Below are 21,538 nucleotides of genomic sequence, written 5' to 3'. Positions count from 1 at the left end.
TAAGATAAGATAAGAAGGAAGATAATAGAAAATTACGGCGATACCATTCCAGATTTGTGTCAAGTTTTTCTTCTCTAAGCACTTATCACACGGGTTAAGTTGCAGTGCTGCCTAGTACCTCAGCGGCCTCTTACGATACATCGGTAAGATGAGGCAGGGGGGGGGGGGGCTATTCCGCTGCCAGCATACACCACGGTTGGGCCATTAGTATCTTATGAAACGACTACGCAATGTTCTGTGTCGCCGCTTCTATAGTAACAATTATTGGACAGACTTATGCAGCAGCATTTAAAATTGTGCATTTACCATAATATCAGTGGGCGTTTAATATAATAATAAATAATAATAATATCAGCCCTGTATTATATACTTGACCTCTGCTGAGCACGAGCTTCCTCTACTACTGAGAGGGATTAGGCCTTAGTCCACCACGCTGGCCTAGTGCAGATTGATAGACTTCACACACCTTTGAAATTCCTATAGAGAACTTCTCAGATATACAGGTTTCCTCACGATGTTTTCCTTCACCGTTAAAGCGAACGATAAATTCACAAAGAATACACACATGATTTTTTAGAAAAGTCAGAGGTGTGTGACTTTGGGATTTGAACCTGCGGACATTCGTCTCGGCAGTCCGTTCCACACCCAACTACGCTATCGCCGCTTACAACTCCAAAAAAAACCCTGAAGGAGGCTGACGGGACCATTAACAGCAGTGGTTCTGATACCAGTAAGCATAAAAATACATTCACCAACATACAGGCAAACACACAAAATTCAAAAAATATTATTATATCCCTCACAATATTTTCTAAAATATGACATAATATATTATGTAATATAAAAGATTTAATGCTAATGATTTTGTTTTTATCTTACGAATATATAAATATACGTTTTTATTATCAAAATTCTTGCATTAACATAATAATAAACTCAATTTATACTGTAGAGTTTAGACCTAAAGTAATATGCTTGTGAAGTTGCATAAGAACCATAATATTCTACCATTAATAACAGATGTGAAATCATGTGGCAACTCACTTAAAACCCTTCAATCTTCACTGACTTTATTCAAGTGACACGTTTCGTCGTGACATTTCATCCATTTCGTTCGGAATCAACATTCTTAAAACACAGAATTCCCTGAAATCATGTTGATAAACAAAATTTTATTATAATAAATCTACGCAACTGTGAGAAACACAGGTGGTAGCTCAAGGTCCATTTTCATACATTTTGTTTCGGCTTTAATCTGGGTAACTAAACAAGTATTGGCAAGTAAAGAATTTAAATTCACGTCTAGTTAGTGATTAGTTCTCGCAGTTGAAAACACCTGCAAATTTACAAATAGGTAATCACCGTAATCACATTGTCACATCGGCCACAAAACTATAAATCTATATATAAAAAACACATTTTTAAGAGAAAGTTCCTCGAATATGGGTGTTACAAGAAAATTTTTGAATTGGTACGCTAGGTTGTCACCGGCACGCGGTAAATCAACCCCGCCTTATCAGCACGTAATACAAATTGGCGATCCTACATTACGTAAAGTTTGCGAACCAGTGCCCGTGGATAAAATCAAAACAAAAGAAGTGCAAACGGTGATACAGAAACTAACATTCGTGGTTAACAAATACGAGGCGTTTGGGATGTCTGCACCACAAATTGGCATAAACATGAGGATATTTGTGATGCAACACACAGCGAAGCAACTCTCACGGGTGCCCAAAGTTAATGCCCAAATGATGGGCTTAATTACAGTCCCGTTCACTGTGAGTAAGTACAGTATCAAAACAATTTTATATATCACCAGCGCCTCGACAGCCAATGCTTTAGTGGGAGTTGAATATAAAAGAATTATACATATTTATCAAAAAAATCAGCTAAATTCACATTCATGGAACATGCTAAGACAGTTTCTAAAAAAAAAAAAAAAATTTCTTGATTTTTTCGTTAAAAGTCTACAATGTATAAGATGAATGTAATGGTTGTTGTTCTTAAGTCATGACCAAGGAAAATAGAGATTCATTTTTATATTTATATTCTCAACTAATTAAATTCTTGACCTTTGAGTGAAATTTGTGTAACACTGTATAATGTTCCAGGTGTTTGTTAATCCAACGCTGAAAGTATTAAACTACCAGAAAGTGGTGCGAGCTGAAGGTTGTGAGAGTGTACAGGGATACACGGCTGAAGTTCCTAGGTATAAAGAAGTGCAAATTACTGGTATGCAAACCTCTTTTTTATCATTATCAGTTGAAGTTAACTGCGACTCAGGGTCTGTTTCACAAGTTTCAAGTTAATTTTGAGTTATATTAAACAGCATATGTAGATAGGGCTCAATTTATTACCATTTATTTGTGAATTTGTACACATTTAAGTGACAAGTAGTATTTAATTTTAGTATCATTTCTTATAAGACAGGCAGTTTATTTAACTGATATGCCTGTATCCTGCAATTCTCGAATCCAGTTTCACTTCCCAGGAAAATATTTGTCAAGTTTATTCCTAAATGTGTCCACATTGTTTGTTCCAACCACATCCCATGGGAGGTTGTTCCACTGTCTCACTACTCAGTGAAGGAATGCATATGTAGTTTGTTATCAGACAAGGTGGGGATTACTCAACACTTGTGAAATAGGACCTAATAATGCAAGGAATTTCTATTTAGACATTCCATAAGTACTTATTACATAATTTCAGGATATGATCAAGATGGAGAGCCTCTATCAAGGACATACAAGGACTGGACAGCAAGGATAGCACAGCATGAAATGGATCATCTAGATGGCAAGCTTTATGTGGACATTATGGATAAGAAAACATTGACATGCATTTGTTGGGAGGAGGTCAACTTGTCTAAAGGAAAAGTTGTTATACCATTTTCACCTTAATAAATTTTTTTTGTTGTATTTTTTGTCATTTTTCTGTCTCAAAAACATTTTAGAGGCATCAGTTGTATATTCACCTTGCAGGACCAATATAGGTGGATGGGTTACTACTACTAGTTTTTTCTTGTATCTTAGGGGAATATACAGGATCATTTTGACATTATGTTACAAAATCAAACCACATAGCTATCTTCATACTGCAATATTGCAATAACAAATTCTAACAGCACGAAATGGTTGAAAAATGAAAATAAATAAAATGAGATTTTAATTTGATATGCCCTTTTTCCACTACTACTCTTAAAGAATTCGTTGGAGGCGCAATATAACACTTCCAGTCAGAAATACACCCGTAACACACCATATTCGCATTAAAATAGTCATAAATTAATCAGAAATCTAAAAGCAGGATTTTTGGCTAAAATATTCGTTTTTCTTAGATGATTTTGGGTACAATGTTAGTACAGGTAAAGAGTATGTGGTTTCATTTATGAACGCTATTTCAAAATGAATTTCTGAATTGAAACACATGTTTACAAAGCAATGCTTTATTCAACATAATGAAGCATAAATAGGTACAACTAATTTAATATTAACATTAGATAAATATCTTACTGAACTTACATACAATATATAATATACTAAAATTGAGTTATATAAATATTTGATATTTAATGAGACATGTTAACTTTGATCAGTTAAAAATAACCACAAGGAATGTATTAGGGGTTTATACAAGCATCCATGTATTAAGAATCTGTGAAAATGTGCTGTTATTAGTTAAAAAGTCTACTTATAATTATACACAGCTGCTCTATTTAGGGTCAGCACACACCATTGTTAAGACCCATGCCCCCATCTCTCATAAACTGCCTCAGAATAGGGATATACAATGTGTGCTCTCCCTAAGTGTACTAACAAATACATAAATATACTTTACCAATTAGTATTCATTATCTTACATAGTCAAGAGTTTTCAAAGAAAGCCTTTGCGTAAATATTTTTATTAACACAAAAGTATTTATGTGAATATACCTAAATATTTTGAGATATAATCTTATAAACATCTACCAGAATACATTCCTATAGTAACAGCATACTCGGAAAGACACCCCACCCTGTAGTCAAAATGATTATGAATTCATAAAATTCGACCATTTTACATATCGAAATTCCTTCATACATCTATATTTAATTGCAATTTCGCACATAATCTAAAGATACTGCTAGTCTTTTATCATAGCTTATTTAAGCTTGTAGAGATGTTAAACTCTATACTGAAAAAATATACATACATTATACACTTTACTGCAATTTAAGATATTGATAGCAGATTATATAGATTAATGACTGATCCTAATATCTACCTTCGGATCGATCGCAAAATTAGGCCAATCAGAACAAGTAATTTGTAAGCATGAACAAATTTTATTCTGATTGGTTCATTTTCACAAGCGATAAGTATATTGCTTATTCATATCCACCATAAAACAGTATATTGTAGACTTACATTTATGCAATTGTTCCTAACCATAAATGCTCATAAACAAATCTTAATCAATAGAATGTTTTCTCCCTTTCATATAAAGAGACAAAACATACAACAATACAATGTTTTTAAGCATTTATGTAGCAGAAAAAAAAGCTGCTAGTAAACCATCAAAGTTAATGTAGCATTATGATAGTAGATGTGACCATATTTGATGTTTTTGTCCTGGCATTACACTACATTCGGATCTATCAATGACAAATTGGAACCTCTGGCAACCGCCAGGACTACGCCACCATGGTTTCTTCAAAAGTATTTTATGTACGCCACTCGTCCCTATAACCAATTATTGCAGTTTACGTGTATCTAGTGGTAGTTTTAAGTAGCAGTAGTGTAACATTCATTTACTTAGTAGCTTTTTGTATAACATCCATTTCATTGCATAACTATCTTGCTATCTTCACCCATTATAATTTTTTTATAAGATAACATTGATAAATTTAGGAATTACATGGTGAATGATGAATGATCTAGATCTTCGAGTTTACGGCATTTTGAATACAATATTTTAATCGGTTTATATTACTACATCGATATTCCTATAACGCAATCTGCACATTTTCCGATATTGATATTTGATACATCAATTTTTACAGTTCAAATCACATGTAACGCGTAAATAAGCACTAAAGACCAGTACAATTATTAAATTTTATTTATCATAATTGCAATTTAAACTGCACAGTATAATAATATTGATGTTATTTATGTTCCTCTATTGAAGGTAGACACGAAACCTTTTAAAAACTACATTACAGCGCCATCTACCGGCGGGAAATGAGTTTTTACACGCCATTACTAGACATAGCGTTGTTAAACACAGCTTGTGTACCTACAGCGTGAGTATTAAATCAAATACACCGGGCTGTACTGAACACAAAACGCCGGCGCGCTTAGCCTTCATACATGTAGATGATGTGCATCATACATTGTATGAGGTTGATATACTGCCATTTTGAACAATGATCCTTATAGCTTTCTTCATCCATCGCAAAAATGACCCAATCAGTTTTTTTTTACATGCTTCGAATCATTGGGATTGTAAATTGAAAACGGCCGATACTGAAGTGAACATTGTGATTATCAAAAGTTAATGCAACGCCCTGGCGGAACGTAAACTAGATACATGTTTTAAATGTACTAGTAAAATACACGTTACGAGTCCCATAATTAATACTTTAAATCCGCCAGATTCCCCCAAGCCCATTATCCAAGCGTACGCGTGCAGTACACCCCTTGCGTGGGAGTTACAGACTCCACCCGCAGCGCACGTCCCAGCGATGCAGTTACCTGAGCGGGTTGGAGGCGAGCGACGTGAGGCTGGTGAGGGAGGAGGGTCCGCTGGCCGCGAGGCTGACGCGCTCGCTCTCTTCGTCGGCCTGGTTGTTGCGCAGCTCTTGGAGTGTGTACACGAACTTGCTCCATTCGTCGTGGCGCGGTTGGGCCACATGCTAGTGGGAAGGGTAACAAAATTGGTGATGTAATAAATAAAAAATGTACCTTTACAGTGACATGCAATGGATATTAGAGGAGGTTGTTTAGTAAGAAAATTTGCAATCATTTTACCTGGGAAACAAACAAAGCAAACAAAGGTTTTTTTGCTTTCTTTCTTTTCTTTGTGAATTATCGCTTGCTTTACCGGTGAAGGGAAATATCGTGAGGAAATCTGCATACCTGAGAAGTTCTCTATAGGAATTTCGAGGGTGTGTGAAGTCTACCAATCCGCACTAGGCCAGAAAGGTGGACTAAAGCCTAATCCCTCTCAGTAGTAAAGGAAGTCCGTGTCCAGCAGTGGGACAGTATATAATACAGGGCTGATATATTATTTATTTATTATTATATCTCATTGTATTTAGTACTTTATGATGTAAGATTATTGAAGAATATGTCCACTTTTATGTATCATATTGGTAGTGGTATATCGGTTACCTCGGCGAGTTCGTAGACCCATATCTTGCCGTGGTCGTCGCCGGCGGTGACGTGGGAGCCGGACGGCGTCCACGACACGCGGTTGAACGCCACGCCTCCCTCCGCCTGGATCGACGCCACTGGTACCTGCAAGCGTCACAGATCATATTAGCATATGAGTTGGTAGTCATATCAACATCCGTATGGAGCCAACATCTTTAAGCGGTGTATAGTGGACACCGCTGTAGAGGAACAGACGGTAACGTTCCTCTATGGAAGATTCCCAGTCAGGCAGATGTTGCGCCTGAACGGCCGCGGCCCCTCCGACGGTTCCTATTCGGAGGTAGTATATATTCTACGCGTCACGCAAATTTTGCCATCGCAATCTAATATCGTCTGTCGCCATCTAGTGTGATTGTAGTGCGTTCATCACAATTATGTCAATACCACATAGGTCTTCTCGAAGTTCTATTGATGTTGACGAGATGGCGGTATGTCTACTAATTGTACTGCCACAATAAGATCTAGTATGTTGGAATATCTAACGAATTTCAAACATTTTAGCATTATATGAATCTAGCAATTATTGGATTTTGATGAAAAAAAATTACCAAAGAAAATGGGAATTGTTCCCGACAAGGCGATGGTCACCACTTAATCTTTTGAAGGGGGGAAATGGGTAGACTTTGGCTATGTTAAAAGCACATTAGTTATTGAGCTTTTTAAAAATTACTGGTAGTAAAATAACAAAAATAAAAAAGTTCCAAATCATCAATACCTCAGTATCTCTGTTCAAGTTCCACAGATCAAGCTTTCCCGCGGCGTCGGCGGCCGCGAACAGTGCCGGGTGAGTGGGGGACCAGCGCACGTCCACCACGTAGTCGCCGTTGTCCTCGAACGAGTACAGCGGCTTGTTCTCCTGAGAAACGTACACACAATATAGTGAGAAAGCGTATTATTACTCTGAAAAGTATAAGTGGCCTTATACTTGATTTTTTTTTATTATGCACTTATTAATAATGCCTTCCTGGTTGTTTCGTAGCTAAAACATAAGTGGATAGTTATTTATAAATAATTTAGTTACAAGTCTGGTCAATATACATTAGGTAATATCAGATTGTTATGTAATAATGTGTGTTGGAATGTAACGTACCTTGAGGCTCCAGAGCTTGACGCTCCAGTCCATGGAGCAGGTGAGGTAGAGATGCGCGAGGTCGACGGCGCCGGCGGCGGCGTGGCACGACACGCCCGTCACCGGCCCCGCGTGCGCCTCCACGCACTCCGTCACGCCTGCGCGCTGTCCGTACAGGCATCCTGCACACACACACACAAATCTACTGGTAAGATATATTTTATATCCGCCCGGATAGTGACCACCGTACACAGGATGTTAAAACGTGCCATAGTGGCTCAAGTAAGTGTGTCGCGTTCCGGGATCAGCCTGTGTAAATCCGGTTCCAACAGAGCGCCATAATTGTTTTGACTAAATCTAACCCAACTAGTTTACTGACTACTCCTCACCGGTATAAACATTCCCGTCCTCGCTGCCCAGCACAAAGTTATTAACCAGTCCATGTGGGAATCCCATGCTGGTGACGGCCACTGCCTTGCTCTGCCGATGCTGTAGGTCCAACGTCTCCTGCGGTTGTGACAGCATGTCCAGTGACCACGAGCAGAGTCGACCATCCGTTGATACCGAGATTAGGTTATGCGCGTTCTGACTGCCCACTACCGACAGGCAGTAAACTGGATGCTGGAAGAGTTTTGAGTTTGAAATTTTTTATTCAGCATATTGGCTATTTTACTTTTAGTTTAGTTCGGACTATGCTAGCATTTTAGTGAAATATGGAACAATTTATTAAGTAAACGTGCCTGGATACCGAAAAATTTGACAATTAGACCAGAATGTTTAGTTACTAATTACTTGTTTTTCATCTAAATACTAGCTTTGCTCAACACGGCTTTATAGATTTAGTTTTCATTAGTATAAACAGGAAAAGTCTTTGGTATGCTGAAGGTCAAGAAATTAGTAATTATAGAAAGGCAGGCAAGTTAAATGTATTTCTCGTGGAAATAAGAAACAAGTATTATATTATAGAAGACATGTTATCTTACCGTGTGTGCGAGTGAAGAGAGCGGTGTGCGTTTGATGGGGGTCCGTTTCTGCACGCGATTGTCCCACAGCACGATTTGGCCAGAGTATGTGCCACCCAGGATCAAGTTCGGGTGGAACCTGGGAAATATCAATATAGCCACTTGCAGGTCTTTGGGTCTTTTTATGTCTCTTGGGTTTCAGAATACTAAGGGATTTTTTTATTATGACATGATCAGTCCAACTATAAATTCTTTTCCTACTAGACCATGAGTAGACAGTATCTTTTGCTTTGGACAGTATACTCGTGTAAAAGATTATATTTATTTTGAATAGCGAATATTAACTAAAATTTTGATTGAAATTCAACAATACAACATCATTGCTTTACTTTCTGGGTGGCAAGGAATGGTGATAGGTCTTTGGGTCTCCACAATATTAATTAACGACTAATATATTTTGAGTCTTATCTACATAAAAATGGATCCCTCAAAACTTTTTGATATATATCACCCACCTGGCAAACGTGGCGCTCATAACCGGCGACTGACAATGGAAGATATCCTCAGGCGTGTTCTTCTTGAACTTGGTGTTCCAGACGAGGCACACGCCGTCCGGGTCGTGAGGGGCATCATCACTGTTGTGGTAGGAGGCCAGCATCAGCTCCGGATGGGCGGTGGACCAGTCCAGGCACGTGACGCAGCGGCCGCGAGACCAGCGCTCGTCGTAGAACGTGCGCACCAACGACAAACGCGCGTCCGACTTGTCGTCCCTAGACAGATTTTTTAAAATTATTTCATCGACCAAGAAAGCAGTCTCTTTTTTTTTTAATAATTGCCTGAATATTGCTATTGAAAAAGGGTTGCTTGGGTATTGTGGCAGGAAGATAATCCCACCGTCGTCAACAAAAAGGGTCTGGTTGAAGTGAAACCATATATATTATAATATACCGGGTGTTCAAACTTTACATTCCATTGTTTATAAGTGGTATTTTCATTCAACTGAAACTGTTCACAGTCTTTGGAGTGTTGTATGAGGTACCATTATCTTCTTCATGTATTGCACCGTAAAGATTATTCTTAACATGTCCTAATCGGTATTACTTTTTAACCCATATTAGATACCTGTATTCAAGTCATGAGCTTTTTAAAACTTTTGATTAAAGTAAAAATTACGACACTTAGAGGATATAAAAATCAACATGGAAAAACGCATGCAAGTAACTGATTTTAATGATTTGAAAAATCAAATGGAGCTTAAAAAATGGGGCAACGAAAGACTTGTTAAATGTTCAACCGGAAATATATATATAAGTATGTTAAAATTTCACCAAACACATTCCACAATACTATTCGCCAATTAGAATATTTCATTAGACTTAAAAAAACCGTCCGAAAAAGGCAAAAAAGTATATCCAATCGAATTTTGCTAAAGCTTCGAGGGCAATATTATAAAAAAGACAGCAATTGTTATTGTGTTACCAAAAACAAATAAAAAAAAACTTTATTTTCATTTTTCGATAGCTTTACCATGATGATATCATACCCAGTGGATAACCTACAACAAAGATTATAATTTTTGAGCATCGGTTTTCTGTCAGTCTGTTAGTTGTATACAGGTGTTCTTTAAACATTATCTAAATATTTGTTTTGTAAATTCTTAAGCAATCAATCCTACATCCAGGGAGATATTTACGGAAAATTAACTTATGTCGTTTTATACACAGCTCATTACGTAGATAACAAATGACTCAGAGAAATTTTAAGTGACAAATTCGCGGTATACTTAATTTAATCATAACTTTTAACCGCCCATCCCAAGACGGGAGATAGTCATCTGATGATTTACCTACGTTAAAAAAAAAAAAAAAAACAATCACTTTTAACGCTTAAGTGAGGTTTAAATTAGTAAGAAAATTTGCACAAGTCGATTTCCGTATGCGATTTTTACCGAGTAATCAAGCACGGCAAGCTGACCTTTGCAATATATAGGTAATATTTATTAGCGTAGGAGGTGCACGTGCCCATCGGCGCTGATCGTGGATAAGACGAAGGTTTGTTGGGGTGTGATGTCTGTACTCACAGCGCGTTCTCGCCGTCGCCGCCGCCGGTGTAGTCGGTGTAGATGTCGACGGACTCGGCGAGCGCGCGCTCGATGACGCGGCCGGCGCGGCTCATGAACCGCTGGAACTCCGACGACAGCAGGATCGTCTGCTTCTCGTCCGCGCTCAGCTCGCGGACTGGGCACAGTACAACAGTACATGTAAGACTCATGAAAAATTTCTACACTTTTAAATTGATTTCAAAATGCTGGGCGCGAGTCCAGACCGAATCAAATACTCAAGAATGTACAAGTATTAACGATCAAATCCCTCACCTTTCTTCTCCTTCTCGTCATCCTTCTTCTCCGGCGGCGCGGCGGTGACCGCCGGCTGCACCTCCTTGACGGTGGGCAGGCCGTGCGGCAGTATGCCCGGCGGCAGTTTGCCGTGGAACGCAGCGTCCTCCTCATCGCCTTGCCGCGCCACGTCGCCGTCGAATGTAAGCACTGGACGGTGAATAAGAATGGCCCTCGGCGACGTCGTGTGTGTCATGCGGTGTACGGCCGATTTATTTGAGGGTATAGTGACGTCACTCGTCGTTTAGAGCTCAACGCGACTTGTATACAGTGTGTTTGTGTATTGGTTGACGTTATAATTGTTGTTTTTTTTTAACTGAGTCAAAACAAAATTTCGTTTTTTTTTTAATAAAGTATCTTACCTAAAAGATACTTTAATGAACAAATAAATCGGCCGTCAAACATATAGGTATAATTTCATGAAGTTAGAATGTCAGCGATTAGTATTATTATTGAAAAGCGGTATACGTCCAGCGTTTCCAACTCCAAGAAACTACGCCGTGTGTGGGTGTGTCTGTACTACTGTTCTACATGTGTGCCTACGTACGTATCTACTGTGGACGGGTATCGTGGAAACTGCATCACTAATGTGGAAACTATAAAATGGATGCAATTTTCGCAGCAAAAAACATCTTTTAATTTAGTTGTTTTGACTTTTCCGAGTATAGACCAGCCTGCGTCCTTAAACGACCTGGCCATAATTCTGTAGTTTCCACATTTGTGATGCAATCGTGAAGCTATTGATGGGTGAAGAGAAACTAAAACTGTCACTTATCAAAATTTCTTAAATGCAACATTATATCACTCGTTACAAGTCAGTCATGAATAGACGATGAACTAATGTCAATGTAGGTGATGATGATTATTTGCGAATATTCAGAAATACATTAGCCATAACACAAGCGTGTTTGAAACTTTCAGTGAACACACATAATTCAGTCAGAGTTTGTCAAAGAAATTTATCAAGTCTATTTTCATTTTAATTTGACAAACTACGACTAGTTTTCTTGTTTTATATCAAAGCTGATTTAAGGGCTACGTTTAATTTATGAGAAAACAGTTACAGGGAAAATAATTAATTTTTAAACTATACTTCGAATGAATATTTAGATGCATGTATAAGTTTTAAAACGATATTGCAACTGCTAATGAACTTGGCCGACATACCACCGTGTTTGAAATATATTCTAAAGAAATATTGTTGACATCCAATTAGACTAGTTTCAGGCTAAACAAATAAAATTATGGGCAAATATATATTTTATTAATTAAATATACTACATCTTATTTCTAACTACGACTTGCTTTCGATATGCCGCGTGGAGGGAGCTACGTTACGTACTTTTACATATAATGCACCGTAAACATGCACAATATATAGGCATCAACATCATACCACGTTTCATTTTATACCTTCTGCGCTTACGCAGCGACGAAAGTCGAAAAATAAAACAATTACTGTAACTATACTCTCATAGGAAGCTTTCAGTTTTTTGTTGTGAAAAATAAAATGTAAATAATAGTGAATAATAAATTGAAGCTAAGCAAACAATAAATATTTTATTGTGTACGCTCAAAAAGTGCACGGCAATTGATAAAAATCTATAAACAAAAGACGATATACTTGGTAATCTATCAAATATAAATTATTTAACAAAAAATTAATTTAAGTTAGTCTAGAATAAAAAAAAAACTGTAAAAACTGAAAGCGCATAAAAATCTTAACATACAGCGTAAATCTGGCTAAGAATAATAAAAAAAAAAACACTAGTGCAATTAAATCACACAAGAAAATAATATTTTTTTAAATAAATCCCTAAAAGCGTTAACTCCAGTGACAGAAAGCTTTAAAATATGCAAAATAACTTCCCGAGCTCTCCACTAGAGAGATAACATGTCTCATATAAAAAAAATAATATATAAAAAAAAAAAAAACATATCCGACTAAATAAAGGATGACATACAGTCATGCGTATACACATAATGTAATTTCTGTCACATGCATTATGTACTTTTTATTATGTATTATTTATAATGATAATTTCGAGTTATGTCTTATCACCGATATAGCGTAGCTCTAGTTTTAAAGCTAAATGTAATGAGTTAATCAGGTAGTTTTTTTATGACTGAGTAGGGCTTGATGACCTGGGGCTAACTTCTACGTTGGTTAAGATAAGCTTATGTCATTATGTACAGTTTCGACATACAAAATTACATGTTAGTTGCCATACAATTTTATTGAGATCAAATAAGTAGCTAAAAGTTTAGAATCATTCAGTTAAAATTTTTATACGTACTGTTGACTTGAATTCGTAAGTACATATTGATATCATTCGTGATTTACGAATGAATTTAATTTTTAATCGAAAAGCCCGTTTCTATTTAATATTTTTGTCCCTTTCTCTTATAAACTTATTTAATTTATGCTAAAAAATATTTATAATTAACAACACGTATTTCCAATACTACACTGCATATTTGACGTCAATTCGATGTTTAAAACTGGAGCTACGATATACATGCTGATAAAATTTCGATGTGTAAAATAAATAAAAAAATACCCATTTATATTCCACATACACGACATACAGGTAATCAGTTGATGTGCTAAATTAAATATGTTAGCGTACGTAATAAAACAGCGTTACATATATGAAAAAGTATAAGGTAAGTAACAAAACAAAAACCATGCTAAGTGAAAGTTGGCACAGGCTCTACAGAGGGCTAGTTAAGTTCGTATGATTGTTTGTATGATTCGGAATTGAAACCTACCTGTGAACTCGTCCTCCCACTCTAAACCCGGGTTTAGATTGTACTCGTCTTGAAAAAGGGAGGAAAAACAAAAAAAAATATGTCAGTATCTTTCGACCATTTTTATATATATGTATATAATAACATATATTCAAAACTTTATACATAGATTAGCATATCAACAGTGCTTATATACTTAGTCTGGCCATAAATACTGTTACACTTAATTATAAAAAAATATTACATTTGAATTTCGAATCTGTCATTTTTATACGATTGTTCATTGTGTTTTCTCATTTTGGCGCCAATACATTGTAAAATATTTTGCGATATTAAAATGGTGTGGGGTGATAAAGAGAACCGAATCGCTGTGATAGCATTACACAAAGTAGGTATGGAGCCAAATGCAATTTTTAAAACTCTCCATACACTTGGTATTAGTAAAATGTTTGTGTACCGGGCTATTAATAGGTACAATGAGACCTCCTCTGTTTGTGACAGAAAAAGATCTGGCCGTCCACGTAGTGTTCGTACGAAAAAGGTGGTCAAAGCAGTAAGGGAAAGAATTCGAAGAAATCCTGTCCGAAAGCAAAAGATTTTATCTCGGGAAATGAAGATAGCACCTAGAACCATGTCGCGTATTTTAAAAGATGACTTAGGACTTGCAGCCTATAAGAGACGCACTGGCCATTTCTTAACTGATAATTTAAAGAAGAATAGGGTGGTAAAATCGAAACAACTACTGAAGCGGTACGCAAAGGGAGGTCACAGAAAAATTTTGTTTACGGATGAGAAAATTTTTACAATTGAGCAACATTTTAACAAACAAAATGACCGTATTTATGCTCAAAGCTCTAAGGAAGCTTCCCAATTAGTCGACAGAGTGCAACGTGGACATTATCCGACTTCAGTGATGGTTTGGTGGGGTGTTAGCTATGAAGGAGTGACTGAGCCATATTTTTGTGAAAAAGGTATCAAAACATCGGCACAAGTGTATCAAGATACCATTCTTGAGAAGGTAGTTAAGCCCCTTAACATCACCATGTTCAATAACCAAGTATGGTCCTTCCAGCAAGACTCGGCGCCGGGTCATAAAGCTCGGTCCACGCAGTCTTGGTTGGAATCGAACGTTTCGGACTTCATCAGAGCTGAAGACTGGCCGTCGTCTAGTCCCGATCTTAATCCGCTGGATTATGATTTGTGGTCAGTTTTAGAGAGTACAGCTTGCTCTAAACGCCATGATAATTTGGAGTCCCTAAAACAATCTATACGATTGGCAGTGAAGAATTTTCCCATGGAAAGAGTGCGTGCTTCTATTGATAACTGGCCTCATCGTTTAAAGGACTGTATTGCAGCCAATGGAGACCACTTCGAATAAGCTTTTTATATTTTTAATTGTTTTATATTTATGTATTAAACTGACACACTGTAAAAGTAATAAATGTTATTTGCAGTTAACAATTTTCTTTTTTCTTTATTACAATATTTATGGCAAGACTAGGTACTTTACAGCATGACCTATGCCGGATCATGTCGCGTCAATTAGTTTTATTACAATTCGTCCACACTTCGATGCTTAGGTATAAATGCACCGATGACGAGTTGTAGCAACTGCTGAGGCGACATCGGTCCTCGTGTTAAGACCTGTGCAGTGTTTGTTAGTTGATTCGGAAGGGTAAGTCGGCGTGATATGATATGGCACCCCATACTACCACCATAATCCGATATAAACATAACAATATTCATTATAATTTGCGGCCATATTGTATGATTTCCATTATGGAAACCACGTGGAGAACTCTGGAAGGCCACAATTAAAGGATATCGACATCAAAACGATGTTTAGTTGTCACTCGACCCACATCACAAATGTATTGCAGATTTCTTGATAACAAATGCGTATGATAAAATGAAACGTTCACTATGCTATGTGGACTATATAATATATTTCGTTACTCGTATCAAGTAATCTGAACCGCACCTATCCTATGTTAGTAGGAAACAATCTAGAAGCGTGACAGAAAGGACCTATACTAACGTCTATGTACAGTACTAGATCGAAACGTATGCTATAATACAACCGACACCATGTTAATCACTGATACGAGATATCGTGTTAGTATGTGACAGAAAGCTTCCTGGAGGAATAATGACTTACCGTAGTAGTCGGTTGCGTGTGCTAGAAAAGGACAAAAAATAAAAATATACCGTCAGTTATAGTTCGTGAATCTGGCATAAAATAAAATATATATCTTTTTACATCTATAGACATTTTGCAACGCCCTGTACATACGAATATACATCATAATATGTACATACATATTTTTGTGAATATTTGTTTGATTCGATATATTTATCTGATGATTCTATGGTATTCACAATGATTATGGTTTTGTTATTAGATCAAACATGAGCCCATGCGTTCTTGCCGCGAATGTGCATTAATGAAACATGCTCCGACGTTACATGGTTCCGAGGACACTCATGCTTTAGCGTAAGTGACATTATAATATTAATTTTAACAACCACAACAAACTCTAATATATTTATTAATAATGATGGTGAATCTCTACGACATTAAGTCTGCAAAGACGTTCCCCAAAGATAAAGTATTGAAAAGCGGTCTTTAATTATAGGGCATGCTTTTCGTGTTAAAATGTGACTTCCACTAAAGCATGTCGTGTCGGCTTTAGCTCATCGAGTCGCTTTAGAGCTGCAACAATAGTGCCACTACCGACTCGATATGTTATTCTATAGCCATACGCTCGAGTGCCTTCGGAACCGCCATTGTTCACGTTTATATTCACCCAATGACTCACACGTGTATTAGTTACCATGACATACGATGTAACAAAACATATATTACGCCAAGTATAAGATAGTTATTTTTTATTTTTAATCCCGTTTTTAGACGATTATTTTGAACAAGCTATTTTACATCTGCCTTGATTTTTTTTATATTTTAGTATGTTGGCAGCTTTTTTTTGTTATAACCGGCGCCTGTAAATTCATTTCTAACAAACGCAATCATAATTTGAGTCTATGTGTGTAGCGGTGTTATAAATGTTTGGTTTCTAATTGTCACAAAGAAGCTAGCCTATTAATTAACTATTTTAAAAAGGGTACTTGTATTTTACACCTGTGTATGTACACACTACACATTTTATGTTCGACACAAAAATACTACAAGGGAAAATAGCGCAAAGGATGGAATTTTGAATGATGGGAGGACGCGTTTCCCTTCGTATCCTTCAAGAGTTCTCTTAGATTAAAATACACGCTAAAATAAAGAAAAAAAACGTAAAAATACATTTTGTTACATCACACACAATATTCAACATGCATACTTTCATTATTATAATGATTCCATTTAATTACAAAACATCATCTTGCAAGCTATAAAATTTTCGTTAATTTTTAATATAATGACATCTATTTTTTTCCATTGACATACAACCATGTATAAATATGTGACACTCAGTAATAAAAAAAATTTTTTTTTTATAAAAATGACATTTATTTAGATAATTATTAACCCTCGTTAATGTCAGTGGAAAAATGAGATTGATTTTTGAATAATAAATGACTCATAATCGGAGAATATATTGAAGGTAGTGTGTAAAATTTCTAAATTGCTATGCAAATGTTATTGTTTATTTGGTTTTCTTTCACATATCATATCCAAAAATCAATATATATAATTAAAGTGCTCACAAACAATCGTTACCAAATAAAAAAAAAAAATTTTTACTTGGCAAGGACCATTGGCTAAGTATACCGAAGAGCTCTTAATACTGTCTTGATTTTTTATCAAATGCTCTGCAGTACACTACAAAAGTGTTAAAATAATGTATGTATTACCTTTTCGCGGCCGCCACCAGTCCTCCATGTATCCTGCAAGCGGTGATGCATTGGAAGAGCAGCCTTTTTTTATGGTAGCACAAACACAAACATTGCACCGAAAACTCATACAGTATTTACTTTTTAAAATTTATTTACGTTCCGTAGTACGCAGGGGGTACGGAATTGACATACAGCGATACAGCAAAATAAAAAGACGTCACATGTGTCGAAGCTATGTGAGACAAACGAAATTTTGCACATGTTTTGTTGAGTGAATTTCTTTGTACATTTTTTTTCCAAAAAAAATACAGATTTTTAAAATTCACGCAACAAAACCGAAGGCCAAATCAATGAAAGAAGATGAAGTGAAAAGTAAATACTGCTTTAATAACTACAGATGTCATTGGTTATTTGAGAATAGTGTCATTGGCAAATACATGTTTTATTTTAATTGAAAAAACGCTTATTTTAATGAATTACAACAAAATGTTTTAAAAGTTATTTAAAGAACACGTTTTTTTTTGGTATATACCAAAAGTACTTTGATTAGATCTAAACATTAAAATTTTTCTTTTTTGTTTTCACAAAACTGTAACAATCAAATATATTCTAAAAATGTTTTCCTCATCTATGAAAGAACTAACTCCTGTAACAGAGATAGAAGGGTATTTTTTTAAATTCTGTTTCTTATTAATGTCCACTAGTATTTACAAATGACACACAGTTAAAACCTTCACCCAGACATCAAAGTTAAGTAATTAACATAAAAAGAAACAAAAAAAAAACGCAATCTCTCAGTTGTTAATAAAAACGAAAAAAGGAGTGTGATTATGCACAAATCATAACAATAATGAACATAAGAAAAAACTCCAAGGTTAAAACAAGCACTCAATGTTTAGACAATTTGCATAACCAAATAAAGTAAAATAGTAAATTGATTAATACATATTTTTAAGAATTAAACATTATTGGGTTATTTTTTCCAAATAGTTTATACCAAAAATTAAGTTTTATATTTTTATTGAATAAAAAAATATTATCCATGGAATAAAAATGTTCATTATAAGAAATAAGGAATGTATATTTAACATTGGAATTAAAAAAGTATAAATTTAAATTCAAATAAATTAAATGTTTTTAATTTTATTGTAACATATAAAATTTTTAACACATTTGCTATCTCTAAAGGCAGTTTATATTAGAGTATTTTTAAAATAAAGATATTATTTGCCATGTTTTTCTGCCCTTTTAATGACATATACAGGAGAGCTGTTTGCATCTCTATAGCAGTTAAGCAAGTTCTATAAAGATTAAATAACTCAGGATGAAAGTCATCTAAAAATATTGAAGTCCTTTATAGGAATAATAGTAAAAAAAAACATTATGGGGGCCCTAATTGATATATTCACTGTTTAAAAAATTTATTCTGAAGTTGCTATAAATAGAAAAAATATATACTGAGGCAGCAAATGTGTTAACACTTTGAGTCTGAAACAAAATTTCTAAACGTAAAATGTAAATTAGGTACATAAACGACACTTACCATCACGCAACTCGCTCACACCAGAGGCAGTGGTCTGAGTCTGCTTGGCGTACGTGACGTTCTCCTTCGGTGGAATGTCGGTCGACTGCACGGACACCACTTGAAGCTGCGTTGGTTTCTTTGGACCGCTGATGATGAGTTTTCACAGGTATTCGTTATTAGTTTTATCTCAGACAGCTGATAGAATTAATCAATGCAATCTTAATAAAATAAGGATTCCAAAATGTGATTCAATAAATATTCTTAGCTAAAACAGTGATTTAATTCAGGTATCCTGACAATAAATAAAGAGATACAGAATGGGTACATAGTACTCTTAATAATATTGGATTAACCCATTGAAATGTAGACTTAATGTAATTAGAGAGAAAATATAACAAATTTTAATTCATACTTTATATTATAAAAAAAAAATTTCAATTTTGATCAAAATTAAGTATAGGGAAACTCCAGTTAAAAACATCATTTTGGATACATCAATGAACTCACCCACTCGCCGGTAAGCTTGATTTATCCGTGTGCGGGAGGCTGGCGTCCGGCGAGGATGTCTGTGGTGGTGTTAGAGATGTCATGGATGATAGAGACGACAGGACATCCTTAACTGGTGCCACTCCGAGGGATGACAGCATCTCGTCCAAGTCCCTGCGGCTGTCCAGGCTCGACGCGGCTGATGCCCTTTGCTTTGGAAGTATATTTGCCATTTATAGACCATAAAATAAGGAGTAACATCCATAAATATGCTACCTTTTTATGGAAATCAAAGTCGGCAAGGTTGGTAGAGAAGTTCATTCATGTAACACCAATTATATAGCTAAGATTATAATTAGTAACTGTAGAGTTAAAATGATTACATAAAATTACACACAAATATACAGAAAAAGTGGCAGCACTAGTTGATCCTCTACCAACCCCTTGAGGGATAAAGGGTGTAAGTGTGTGGTGGTATCAGACATTCATACATATAGTTATAATTCCAGAATAAAATGCAAGTATTGCACCATGGACATTAAGTATTATGAGTCCTACCATGCATACTTAATACAGGTAAGTAACATATGTAACAAGAAAAAAACATACAATTCTAATTTTGTTAAGTTTACAATTGAATAAACAACTACATAGGCAGCAAATTACTAGTCTCTTTATAGGAGATGCTAATGAGTCAACTGATGGTATGTGATACAACCACAGATTATAAACTCTATTTCGTGTCAATTAAAGTCATTCTCAAAGGGCTACCGGCAGCCAATTATTGGTTGACAGTCAAGTGATGAGTTTATTGTTAATGCATTGCAATTCTTTGGGATAGCGATAGACTCTTCCCTTGAAGGATTCTAAATCATGTGTATTTCAATAACTTTACAATTATGTACACTTACAAGTGCTTCTTCTGCATCCTTCTGTTCCTTCTCCCTGCGGCGGCGATCCTTCTCCTCCCTGAGGGCCTGGAGCTTTGCCTTCTTCCTCTCCAGCTCAGCCTTGCGGTCTGACATGCTCGACATGTTTGCTACTGTTGAAATACATTAGGCAAACAATGTTGATTTGCAATTGTTTAAGAGACCAAAAATAATTTATTACCTTAATTTTTTATTTCAAAGCAATGTTGGTATGTACATGGGTAAAATTCATTTTTAATTTTAGTACACAAATCATAGAATCTAATTGGAAAAATCAGAATATTGGGCTTAGAGCCACATGATAATGTAGGGAAGATAGAATGCTAGATATTACGTTATTCAGTTTTATTGTTCTGAATTCTAATACGCCTTGTAAGGCATACACAGGCATATGTGATGACATACAGCCATAACTTTCTAGTAATACATAAGGGTGGCATAATTTTTGTGATACTTATGTAAAGGGGAATAATAATAATGTATGTTCAAAATTCCCAACAGATTTACTAATTTAGTAAGAGTTAAACTAGTTTTTTACCGGCAAATCTCTTTTATATTATGATTACGAGATGTCAAAATATATCGGGCCGATCACAACACAACTCCATTACGAGTCGGCTCAGGTATGTCATGATCGGTAAATGATTCATTTACATTTGCATAAATTATTCCTTACACTTACCGTTTTTAACTCCTGTTTTTAAATAATAATATTCATTTTTTGAAGAATTCTGTAGCAAAAATTCCTTCTAAACGTGGCAACGAAATATTAGGAGTAACGGGATGATAAAGCTGCAAATTAGTTTGGATGATGAAATAAATGTTTCACTATCAAGCGAAAGAACAATTTTCCGCACATATACTTAATTCCAAACAAATTGAATTAGTTTTTTATGAAAATAGGAAAATAATCAATCTACGCGAGTTTCGTAAAATCTTTAGGAGAAAATTTTGGTATTGCCATGGTAAACACAGAACAACAGACACTGCACCGGTCCCAAGACATAAAAAATATTGTTATGACTACGATTTTGGTTCAGTGGAATAAGTAAACATATATATTATATTGAATAGTACAATCCAATATCCATCATAAAAAAATGTAAAATAATATAAAGCTTATAACTTCAATTTTTTTTTATTATCATACAAAGAATATAA

General features: G+C 35.6%; 2 protein-coding genes across 14 annotated transcripts; one reads left to right on the top strand and one right to left on the bottom strand.

The window, feature by feature from the left end:
• Window positions 1–1,338: 1,338 nt before the first annotated feature.
• On the top strand, window positions 1,339–2,918 carry LOC115448146 (peptide deformylase, mitochondrial). Its single transcript, XM_030175475.2, has 3 exons — window positions 1,339–1,778; window positions 2,112–2,232; window positions 2,710–2,918. The coding sequence occupies exons 1-3, from the start codon at window positions 1,443–1,445 to the stop codon at window positions 2,898–2,900; spliced, it is 648 nt and encodes a 215-aa protein (XP_030031335.2). The 5' UTR covers window positions 1,339–1,442; the 3' UTR covers window positions 2,901–2,918.
• Window positions 2,919–3,429: 511 nt separating this feature from the next.
• On the bottom strand, window positions 3,430–21,364 carry LOC115448145 (cytoplasmic dynein 1 intermediate chain). Of its 13 annotated transcripts, none has more exons than XM_030175460.2 (16): window positions 21,060–21,364; window positions 20,360–20,490; window positions 19,470–19,660; window positions 18,981–19,108; window positions 17,456–17,488; window positions 15,753–15,773; window positions 13,616–13,663; window positions 10,823–10,993; window positions 10,529–10,685; window positions 8,964–9,218; window positions 8,470–8,587; window positions 7,876–8,107; window positions 7,508–7,668; window positions 7,133–7,273; window positions 6,376–6,501; window positions 3,430–5,897 (listed from the first exon to the last, which is right to left on the bottom strand). In XM_030175460.2, the coding sequence occupies exons 2-16, from the start codon at window positions 20,480–20,482 to the stop codon at window positions 5,733–5,735; spliced, it is 2,070 nt and encodes a 689-aa protein (XP_030031320.1). In that variant the 5' UTR covers window positions 20,483–20,490; window positions 21,060–21,364; the 3' UTR covers window positions 3,430–5,732. The 13 variants fall into 13 exon arrangements, with proteins under 13 accessions (XP_030031320.1, XP_030031321.1, XP_030031324.1 ...); XM_030175461.2 differs by having other exon boundaries at window positions 20,360–20,487; XM_030175464.2 differs by having other exon boundaries at window positions 10,823–10,960; window positions 21,060–21,363.
• Between the last annotated feature and the right edge of the window lie 174 nt (window positions 21,365–21,538).

Source organism: Manduca sexta, chromosome 20 (assembly GCF_014839805.1).
Source record: "Manduca sexta isolate Smith_Timp_Sample1 chromosome 20, JHU_Msex_v1.0, whole genome shotgun sequence".
NCBI classification, from domain to species: domain Eukaryota; kingdom Metazoa; phylum Arthropoda; class Insecta; order Lepidoptera; family Sphingidae; genus Manduca; species Manduca sexta.
This window is presented reverse-complemented; position numbering and strand designations above follow the sequence as displayed.